The 12,260-nt window shown below is 28.7% G+C and overlaps 1 protein-coding gene across 2 annotated transcripts in view; it reads right to left on the reverse strand.

Moving 5' to 3' along the window:
* Positions 1-1,217: 1,217 nt before the first annotated feature.
* The window catches only part of LOC130678329 (probable serine/threonine-protein kinase dyrk2), a 130,480-nt gene continuing 119,437 nt past the window's right edge, over positions 1,218-12,260 (reverse strand). For both annotated transcript variants that reach the window (XM_057485514.1, XM_057485513.1), the window contains 6 exons: positions 10,575-10,788; positions 10,386-10,484; positions 9,838-9,996; positions 8,329-8,467; positions 7,410-7,855; positions 1,218-6,734 (listed from right to left, as the gene is read on the reverse strand). In XM_057485514.1, the coding sequence (XP_057341497.1) occupies positions 6,275-6,734; positions 7,410-7,855; positions 8,329-8,467; positions 9,838-9,996; positions 10,386-10,484; positions 10,575-10,788 (1,517 nt within the window). In that variant the 3' untranslated portion in view covers positions 1,218-6,274. The remainder of the gene's footprint in view (positions 6,735-7,409; positions 7,856-8,328; positions 8,468-9,837; positions 9,997-10,385; positions 10,485-10,574; positions 10,789-12,260) is intronic.

Raw genomic sequence — 12,260 nt, forward strand, 5'->3', positions numbered from 1 at the left:
TGGCATTTTTTCAAGTCCTAGAGCTGATTAGATTTTGGAATGAATCGATAAAGTCGTTTCTGAGACGTTTTAAAAAAACTAAAAAAAAATTTTTTTTTTTTCGTATTTTCAGAAAAGTTGACGGCCAACAAGTTTTTTTCGATTGCCACAAGAACCGTTCTGATCGGTTAATGATTTAAAAAGTTATAGCAAGTTTACACACTGATATGTGTGTAAACTTGCTATAGAAAACCAGCTTGGGGATAATGAAATTATCCGAAAGACGCATAATAACAGACTTCTTAATTTCAAGGCAGTAGACAATATGATTGATTCTCTAGAAATATTGTCAGAATTCAAGTTCAGCATCCCGAATAAAAATCTAAGCGAAAATAGGCTCTTGGAAGTTCCATACTCCATTTATACAAAACGGTCCCAAGAATAGACAATACTCAGGAAAGTTTTTGAAAATTCTTCCAGTGCAATTTTTAAAATTTTTACCCGTTAGTATTTACTTTGTTTATTTAAAAGAAATAAATTTTTTTAATGACTGCTATTGGCAGCTTCAAATTTTTTTCTATACTTACTTCATAATTTTTTCCGGTACAAAAAATTGATTGGGGGGGGGGGGGGGGGGAGTTTTTTCGGACTCAGTAGTTGCTGATTGAGAAGAAGAGTCTTACAACGGACAGGCTTATGACGGGTAGTCGACTGTAATATTAAAAAAAAAAAGTAATAATTTAATTATAATATTTTATATTTATTATTATAATATGAAATATTCTCGCACAATTAAATGATTAAACTGACATTTTAATATCTAATATTTAAATGATATTTTTAAAATGTATATTATTTTCTACAACTCTTGTTTATTTTTATTTATAGTTCGTAATTACTTTATTCGCTTAATTTTTTTTGTTTAAATATAAGACAGGTCTACATTAATAATGAAAGACAAACGCAGTAAGATAATAGTTAACTTATAATAATAATAATATAATAGTAATTATAATAAAAACAAACAAACAAATGATACAAAAAGATGATGATGCTTTTTAGTATCATACTATTATTACACACTATAGTCACTTTTTTTTTCTTTTTTTCTTTTAATAATAAACATTACAATTATATCAATTCTTCATTATTATATTACATTAAAGTCAGGCGGAAATTGACGACGAATTCTCTCGTAACTATACACAGATATCGGGTCAAGCTACTTTTTTTTTGTAAAAAAAAAAAGCTTTTAAAAAAAATCTATTACATTTATAAATCACAAATTTATTTTATTTTAGTTTAATTTTTTTTTTTTTCATCATTCGTTTCACGGCGTGTGAATCATTCGTTCATTTTATTATATTTTTTTTTAACTAAATCACGACCATGTTACGGGAGAGATTTATCCTTTCACAACGTTTTTAAAATTTTTAAACTTGATTTATTTACAGGCCGTCTGGCAGCCGTAAAAAGAGACACACAGTATTAATTGTAGTACCGCCCGAAGTTTTAGAGGCCGGTTTGTTACATAATTTTTTTTTTTTAATCTATTAATTGTTTATTTTACTTTATTTTAAATTAATGAAAGTTTATTTCGTTAATGGTCATGACATTAAACAAAACTCTCCCTCAGACAATAGGCAGCATTTTTTAATAATTATTTATATTTATTAAATTACTAAAATATTTATTATAATTAATAATTATAAATTTAAAATTGATTGTCCTAACGAATTCTAACGCCGACTATTTTTTTTTATTTCTTCATTATCGATTTTTTTTATTTAGTTAAAAATCTTACAAATTTTTTGATAAAATTTTCTTTTTTAATAACAAAAATAAAAAAAAAAAGGGAGAGTTTATTAATCTAAAATTAATTTTCTAACTTCACTTACATACGTAAATTATTAATGCATATACTCTCAGTTTATTTATAATTCAGTATTATATTAATTTAGCTCAGTACATAAATGGTTTAAAGTCAATTGTTATCAATATACGAGTATATAAAGCACATTAGGTAGATAGGCGTCTAATACATTATCATTATCATCATCATCCAAAAGGACTAGCCGCGATCTTGTCCTTTTGTTCGTGACTAGTCTTCAAGGTTTTTATACCTCAGCTGTTAAAGAAAAAAAAAAAAAATTCTTGTCTTCTCCCGTGTAAAAAATAAATCATTCCAAAAAATTCTAGATGTTGAACTTCTAAACTTGAGACAGATCAGAACTTCGAGTCAAATTTTTTTTTAAGTTTTTGTAATTTTGACAGTAACAAAAAAAAGTTTACCTAAGATTTTATCAGCAAATTCTGAGTCAAAAAAGAACATTTTTACTACATTTTACCCTCGTTCTGAGAAAGTTTCCATTGAAAACCAATGGCTCCATGAGAATCAAAAAACGTTTATAAAAAGTTCAAAGTTTTCAAAATTTATTCATATAAAATCATAGATACATTTTTGTTTTACTATATGAATTCCAAAAGTTCAAAAAAAGTTCCGCTCAAAATTCTAATCTGTTCAAGTCTAGAAGTTCTACGTCGAACTTTTTTGGAATCTTTTCGTAACGCATTTTTTTTTTTACGCGGGCTGTTTCTTAATTTATTTTAAACTTTCTTCCATTTATTTAATTATTTATTATCCATAAATCCGTAGATGTATTGCACACATTACAGAGATTTATTTTTAAAAAATTCACACAATTATTTTAATATCATTCTTTCGTTAAGTTTTAATTAGAATAGGCGTACGTAAAGGTTGGATTGGTATTGAGTAATGATAGTAAGTATGTTAAAGAAGATACCACTAATTTATCATTTTTTTTTTTATACACATACTTTGTTCCCGCTGTATATAATTGAACACCTAAGCACGTGACTGTACATATACGAGAGTATCGTCTCCTTTATTTAGGATTCCGCTTATTGATTTAATTCCTTATTATTAAAAAAAAAAGTTTTTTTTTATTTTTATTCATTTTTTGTTTTAAATCTACATTTATAATAATTGCCTAATTCATTGTTTATTTTTTCATTCCGTATTTTTTTTTGTCAATCTGCATATTGAAGTCATTACATTTTTTGATATTTTATACACAACTTTTTTTATTTTTTTAATATTTCGTTTTTTAGAAACACGTCTCTTAAAATTTTAATGCTTATCAATAAAATACAAGTTTACTATAGATATAGTAATGATAATTAATTATATAATAATAATAATAATAATAATAATAATAATAATAATAATAATAATAATAACAACTAGAACGAGATGATTCCATAGGGAAAAAAAGACATAATTATTTATTTATATTTTTGTTGTTGTTTCGTATTATTAATTTAGCTCGATGTCAATCAATCGCTCGACACATGTCAGCAACATTAATTATTATTTGAAAATTAAATTTAAACTATAATATTTATTTTATTATTTCAGTCATTACAAATAGATCAGTCACTCGATCTACAATTTATAAAATTCACTTGTCTCGTCGTCACAATTGACATTTTTATTTTTAAATCGTCATTTAATTATTTATTTAAATGTCATTTTTTTTATCTTACGGATATTAAGTTACAGGATTTTACTTGACAAAAAAAAAACATTTTTTTTTTTTAAGTAACAAATTAACACAGAAATAATAAATATTTTTTTTGTTGAGCTGCTGTAGACTTTTTTTAAATTTCATTCATACTTTTTTTTTTAAAAAAGTATTCAATTATTTTAAAAATATGACATGAATTAAGCGAATACGAAAAGAAATATATAAATTTTCAGACAACAGTATTTCAGTCTTCACACCTTTTTTTTCTAGACTCTACATTCTGAATGGACGACATTATTTTTAAAAAATAATAATTAATTACAAGGACATTAATTATGACAATGACAATAAAAAAAAGTTGTAACCGAATCATAAACGAGACATAATTTAAACAAGTAAACATTAAACACAAGTAGCATGCTAATAATTTACAATTATTTTTTATCCGGACGTAATACTTATGTATGGGAAAGCATCAGTTGCCGACATTGTTTTTGCTGAATGAATCGAATGCCTACAATATTCATCCGTACATTAAAATGCTTACTATTCAATTTCTTGCTACTCAGTTGCCTACTAAAATTTATTTTCTACGGTTCTATTGCCTACATAAATATAAAATATATTATTTAATTGCATACAAAAACTATTGCACTATTCTATTACCAACTTAAGAATATTTCATGATGTTCAATGGATTAATATTTAACTGTGTGTCCAAATCAAAGAAATCCCTAATTACTGTAGAGAAGCTTTTCATTTATTTGCTGAGAAAATCAAGTACTGGTTGAGGAGAAATGATCGACGTTCAAGACCGATCACTTGAGAAAAAAAAACACAGCTGATCTGAAAAATATCAGTACCACTATAGTCTTCACAATAGCAGCTGAAAAGTTCAGAGTTTTCTATTAGAAATTATAAATACTGTGTATAAAATGATATATTTTAAATTTATGCAGGCAATAGAACCGCAGAAAATAAATTTTAATAGACAACTGAGCAGTAAGAAATTGGACAGTAAGCGTTCATAATTTACGAAAAAATATTGAAGACATTTGATGAATTCGGCCAAAGCAATGTAGGCAACTGATGTCTTCCCATATTTATTGACAATTTCAATTAATGAAAAATTATTTAAATAATGAGATTACTTTAATTACTAAAAAAATTAATTTTTTTTTGTTTTATATAAATCGAATGTTACTTAGGCAGTGGTCGTGATTGCATTAATAATTTATAAATCATTCCTGAGCTTATATAAAAAAAATTTATAAAATGGCATTACAATTGAAAAAAAAAAAAATGATAATATAATTAACAAATAATTATATATATATAATATATTCGTTTACTAAATAAAGTATATGAGCGCATGCTTAGCTCAATTAAAATAATATACTTTGTTATTATAATTATATGATAATTACTTTTCTTTTGTTTACTATTTTTTTTTTTTTTTTTTTTTTAATGATACAGTTATTGATTTTTAATAACTGTGAATATTGCATTCGCAAATAGTGATAGCGATGACGACAGTACGAAAAAAAAAAAAAAAAAAAAAAAACTAAATTAATATAATATAATAATAATAATAATAGTTAGTAATTAAAGAAAAATTATTATTAAAGGTTAATTCTTATCGGAGATCTAAGTAAGACAGTGGTAGATTAATATCACAATAAGACTACTCAGGCCTCGTGAAACTTGGGCACAATCATTTGCTCATCATCATTCGCCTTCTGAGATTTGTCTCAATTCATCATGTTTTGATACATTTATAAACTTTCATTCTACTATAAGATACAATTTACTTTTCCCTGTTATGATAAAATTACTAGGGCCTTTATTAATCTATATCTATATATATATAGATATATATCCCCATGAAGATGTGCGAGTATGCAAATCTATCGCGAGATCGCAAAATTTTTTTTTCGACTATTTGGAAGATTAAATGACGTTAAAATCATTCGTGTTGTCCACTCAGCAGTCTTAATACAATCAAATAAAATCTGGATTATTATTTTGTCATGGTTTTTGTTCACTCAGAATTAAAAAAAAAAAGATGAAAAATGATAAAAAAAAAAATTGACAATCAGAGTGATAGATTTTTTGTTGTTGCCATCATAATTAAACATGCATGTAGACACTTGTCATTTTTTTCCCTTCCACTCACTCGCCTTCTTCGCAATATATTTTTTATTATTTTTTTCGACACGTGAGGCTGTTACCTGGATCTACTTTAGCCTCTTAACTCTCACTGCAAGCTGCGTGACTAACAACAGTAATTACACCTCGATCTCAGTTGATGGGAAAAATTGTCGAGCCAGTTAAGTTCTTCACAATCTCGTATTCTGCTTATTTCGTTCGTTCTTTTATTCTTTATAGTTTTTTTTTTCTTTCAACTTCTTATCATCATTGCAGGCCGGAATTATTCTCGTTGCGTTTTTATCTTTTTTTTTTTTTCATAACAAAAAAAAAGAAAAAAAAAATATATAAATATCGTTGTTGTCTTCGTTAACCGGCCCAAGGTTTACTTTTTTTTTATGATGGTAAGTATTTATTGTCGGAACTCACAGTAAGGAGATAATGAAATGGATGATGCGGTCCCAAACAGCAAGAAGTTTAAACTCGGTTCCGTTTATTGCCAAGGACAATTGATTACAAAAAAAAAAAAAAAAACGTGCGCTAGTAAACATCCTGAAGCAAAAAATAATAATTCAGAAGTGACTGGCGCACACGCGGCTTCATAGTATTGCAGGTAAATAAGTTCCAGAATCATCAAGATTGGGATCAAGACTTGCGACAATATCTCCGGTTGATGCGTGTCTTGAGGCAGCAGGCTGAGTTCCACTTGCTAAAGCATGACTACTTGCACTACCGTTTAGTTTACTTTTAACTGCAAGTGTATTATTGTCGGTACTATCAATAGCCGTAATCTTCGATACACACTTTCTACCTCTATAGAGTCTATACAAACTATACTGCTGCTGTTCATCCTCTAGCGTTATTGCACGTTGTCGAGGTGCACTAACTGAGACTGATTGACTGTGGCTTGTTTGATTTGGCTCTATTGTCGAATTAATCATTGAACTCACAACCGACGAACCCATCGACGATGACGTACTCAAGTGCGAAGACGAGGAAGTATTGAGCCACTTGTGACGCATCGCTTCATCTGGAGTCATTCGTTCCTTTGGATCCCATCTAATAATTCAAATCATTTTATTTAATAAATTAGTTATTAAAGTTAATGTTTTTTCCCATACCTGCACTGAAAGTTTAAATTTCTGCCCTGTTTAGTGGGAATAAAGTCGTACTTTTCTCTTATGTGAAAACAAATGGTAAAAATTAGCGCATGTGCTATTCTTCTCGCACACAGAGACAAAAATTTAAACTTTCAAGTGCAGATTTGCTGAAAAAAAGTATACGTCCTACGGAGGAAGGTACGACGTCTCAATCTGCGTGTTTGCCACCATCACTTTCGGCTCGCTAGGAAATCACATGCGGGTTGGGTCCTACTTTTCTTTCTAGGTGTGTAATATACTATTTTTTTATTTATTAGTATATTACACATCAAGGGAGAAAAACAGGACATTTCAGTTCGCGTGTAATTTCCTATCGAGCCGAAGACGAGGGTGGCAAGCACAGAAATTGGGACGTCTTACCTTTCTCCGTAGTGTATATACTTTTTTTCACCAAATCTGCACCTGACAGTTTAAATTTTTGTCTCTGTATGCGGGAAGAATAACGCATGCGCTAATTTTTATCATTTGTTTTCTCATAAGAGAAAAGAACGACTTTCTTCCCTTTAAACAGGGCAAGAATCTCAGCTTCCGATGCAGTTATGGTGAAAAAAATACAATAATAAAGAAATCTTACTCGAGGCATCTGCTGACAAAATCAATGAAAAGTGGATCATTTGATCTAAGCGCTATTGCAACATTCTTATTGCCAGGTCTTCTTTTTCTTCCTTTGCTGTTGACTATACACCTCGGATTGCCCTTGGAATCGAAAAATAGTCTACGACGAGTGGCATGAGAGATTAACGATTCTGGCGGCGGTCCCAAGACTTCCATGATACATGCGAGCTGCTCGATTTCATTCTCCCCAGGAAAAAGGGGATATCCGGTGTGTAATTCAGCAAGAATACAGCCCAGACTCCACATGTCTATTGGAGTACCGTATGGTAATCCAAGAATCACTTCAGGACTTCGATAAAATCTTGATTGGATGTACGTGTAAACACGCTGATGACTGTAGCAAGATGAACCAAAGTCTATTACTTTTATTGAGCTGCTGCCACGTTGTTTCAAGAGAACGTTTTCCTAGAAAAAAAAAAAAATAAAATAAAAATATATAAATAAATAAGATTCAAGTATGATAAATAATGTAATTAAAGGTAATAAATTCAGTGGCTATATGACTTTAAATGTGTAGACGTAATACATTACTCTATGAATACATAAAAATAAAATAAGTAATACATAGATACGCGTAAATACCGTAGTGCGGGTTTCGTCTCGGTCATCAGACACGGACATAAATACTTTTAAAATACCAAGTGAGACTTATAAGTGCGTACAAGAACGTTTATAGCATAAAAATTTATAAAACCGTATGAGCTTTAATGTGAAGCTATATAATCTATAGTTTCTCTATTCGTTTTTGCGCATTTACGTTGTACGAGATAAAGAAATTCTCAAGTTAAACGACGCGTATATATATATATATATATGTATATAGACTTAGGCTCTAGGCTATTCCCATTTGACAAATGCTTTAATTTTCTTGAACTTACTGGTTTTAAATCGCAGTGGATAATGTTCTCACGGTGCAACAATCTCAGACAGTTTATGAGTGAATTGGCGAAACGACGAATTAAGCTCAGACTGAATCCCTGATAGTTGTTCTTCTTGATCAACTCGTAAAGATTCAAGCTATAAAATTAATTAACATTTATTTTTATTTAATATCATAATATAATTAATAATTTATTTTACCAAATACGCTATTGCTTATAATTTATTTTTATTTGCAATGTTATTTTCAGTGTTTAATCCATTGATTTTTTATTACGATAACGAGAAAAAAAGTCAGGTATTGTTGTATCATTTATTTATGAATAATGATTTTGTGAATTTATCCTGAGTAATATTCTCGTGATCGATGTAAATAAATGTAATCATCTCCGGTAATGGATATCAATAGATAAAAATATTAAATAAATATCAGCGTCAATTTATTCAAGTGTTTTGTATTCGTAGAATAAATTGTTTTTTAAAATTATTATTATTATAATAATTATTTTTATTTTTTGCATTGCGTATGGTCATATATTTGGCATAGATCATTTTTTGTTCATTAAATTTTTGGCGTCTTATTATAATGGAAAATCATCCAGGACCTTCACGAATATAATATATATCCATAAGAAAATTTGATGATAAATTTATTAATTTTTGTAAGTAAATTCAATGTTATAATAGAAGACCTGGGTTAGTTTTCTAAACTAAACCACCATTATTTTGTCTCGGTTCTTTTTTCTTGTAACATTGAATTCACTAAAAATAAAAAAAATCTGAAAACCGCCTGACCCTGCGGGCCAGCCCCAAAACTTCCCGCTATTTCGAGCTCAGGGAGCTCGGAAACATTATTACTTGTAAATTTTTGAGCTCTTCGAGCTGAAAAATTTGTTAGGTCGGTAAAACATAGCTTCACTGAAGAATTATAATTTTTGTCCGACGATATCTTTGGATGGAATGAACCGATTTGGACGTTCTTGGTAGCAATCGAAAGGGCTCAACAAGACTTAAAACTGGTTATATTTTGAGGTTAATCGGGCAAGTGGTTTATAAGTTATACGCAAAAAACCGAAAACAAAAAAAAAAATTCTAATTTTTATTATTCGTATAACTCGTAAACTACATGACCGATCTACCCCAAAATCTGATCAAGTCTAAGTTTTGGTGAGCCCTTTCGATTGCCACCAACTACGTTCAAATCGGTTGATTCGTTCCAAAGATATCGTCGGACAAAAAACATATCACACACACACACACACACACACACACACACACACACACACACACACACACACACACACACACACACACACACACACACACACACACACACGGACGTCCATACGGGCGTAATCAGAATAGCTTCCTAGGACCTCAAAACGTCGACATCTGATGAAAACTCGATTTTCGAAAATCGGAACGAAACCAATAACTTCCCTTTTTTTGAAAATTTTCAATTTTCTTAGCGGGAAGTTAAAAATTATTATTAATTATAATTAACATACCTCATGAGTTCGAAACTAATGCACAAATGGTTTCTGAAGTAAAAGTACTCCAGCATGTGTATCACATTGTGTTGCGAATCCGCGTCAAGATCTTTCTTCCTCAGATGATCTAAGATCCTCACCTCAATAAGAGCTTGATGATGGAATCTCTTTTTATTTCTATGAAAACAGACATTTATAAATTTATTAACATAATATCTTATATTTATATATTACACTTTTAAAAACTTTTACGATTTTCAAAGATAATTGTTATGGAAATTTATTAAAATTTATAAAATTAATTGACTTGTGAACAATAAAAAAATAATTATTTCAATAAAATAAAATAAAATACATTGTGATTTTAATCTTCATGACGTTTATTACTTGGAAATTTAAAGTTATGTAAAAATAAGTTAATTTATAATGATATTTATACTTAATATTTTTGACTGATTTGAAATTGTTAATAACTTCAAGTAATTTGCTTTAAATTTAAATAAAAATTTAAAACAGTGTACGCGTAAAGATATTATATAAAATATATATATTTTTATTTAATGTACCTGATTATCTTGATGGCGATATGCTGTCCGGTTTTATGATCTAACGCTCGAATAACTTGCCCAAAGCTTCCTTTCCCTATTACTTCCAATATTTCATATCTAGTAGTGTAAAAAAGATAACATTTATAAATTTATAAGAGAAAACATTTTTTTTACAAGTCATTGTATTGATTTTAATAATTAACAAACCTGTAAGATATATGATCGTGCGGAATTTTATGGTAACTTCCCGTATCATCGTCATATCCACTATTTTCTGCACCCTCTTCACCATGAATTTTACACGCCGACAATCCTAAATACCAAATCTCCGAATATTTTTCAATTTCAGTACGCTCGTACTCAGTCAGTCGTGAGCCATAATATTTGGCTGCTTCTTGTGGTGTCATGGGTAATCTACGTCCTATTTAAGAGACATCAGTATTTATTCAGTAATTATAATTAAGAAAGACATTTAAGATAATTAAGCAACAAGTAGCTATCACGAGAGTTAACAATGTTTAAGATGTATTGACTTAACAATCAACATTAATTTAGTTTAAGGTCGTGGGATTTTATGACAATTATATATTCAAACAAATGAATAAATAAATCATAAATAGTACTTAATCTTTTACTCAAGACTTTAGAAACATACATAGAAAGAAATAAACTTTAACCTTTAAATGACACATGTCTGTGAAAATACGTATGTGTCATACTGTGACATTTTGACCCCAGCCTGAAAAAGTGACCATTATTCTAATAGTTTTCAAAATTTCTCTTCCAATAAATTCTGGAACACGGTTCTTACTTTTAAAAAGCAGCCTAAGCCTTTATCATGTTGAACTTTTTGGATTTTACGCGCTACTCAATTACGCGCTATTTTCAAAATTTTCAATATTAAAAAAGAAAAACCGAAATTTTACGTCAAAGATCGACTAACTTAAGATAGTTTTGGTCTCGTACACTGAGAAAAAAATACCTATTGCATGGTTAATTTTATATCTAATGCGAGGAATCATTTTCTTGACAGAAGAAAATAAAAATTCATTTACATTACTGCAAAAGAAAAAAAAATAGATCAAAATATCTTGAAATAAATTTGGGTTTCTTCGATTAAGAAAGTTATTTTGAATGAAATCTTGAAATTTTTACACCAAAAATGAATTAAATTGAAAATTTTTAATATAATAATTTCTTGTGGTAAAAATATATAATGATTTGAAAAGATTTGTTTTCTTTCAGTGTGAGTAGATTTTCCAAAAATTATAGGTCTAAATTGACAGGTAACGGGACTAGCCCTATTTTTAACGGAAAAATTAAAAAAAAAATCCATTGAAAATGGAGTGGAGTCAAAATGGCACCTGGTGTCATCCAAAGATTAAAAGTTTTTTTTTAAACAGTAACGAAGCGATCAATAGTTCATTTAAGATATTAAAATTTTGAAATTTTAGTTAAATAATTCGAATAAAAATTTTGAAGGCTGATTTCAGATTTGAAAACTTTTTGTTAGCAATTTTGGATGACCTGAATCATCTCATGCCTCCAGGTTGCCCCTATGTACGAATTTAAAAAAAATTCAGAAGGCCCGTTTTGCACTTTCATTATTCTTCTATATTATTGTACAGTCTAAAGTTTTGAATATTGAATAGAATGTCCCGGGTCGGAAAAATTGATTTATTTTAAAATCAAATAAAAATTTTAAGTTATTTCTTAAATTTTTTGTTTTTATCTAGACCAAAATCAGATCAAGTTTTTCGACTCGGGAAGGCAACTCAAATATATTAAAGTATTTAAATGATTGTCTGATAATCCCATTAAATGTTTTAATAGTTTATTACTATTCACATCATATATTTTTCAAAATTATTATTGTTCTTGTTATTTATTTAT

This window comes from Microplitis mediator, chromosome 1 (assembly GCF_029852145.1).
Source record: "Microplitis mediator isolate UGA2020A chromosome 1, iyMicMedi2.1, whole genome shotgun sequence".
In the NCBI taxonomy this organism is placed as follows: Eukaryota; Metazoa; Arthropoda; class Insecta; order Hymenoptera; family Braconidae; genus Microplitis; species Microplitis mediator.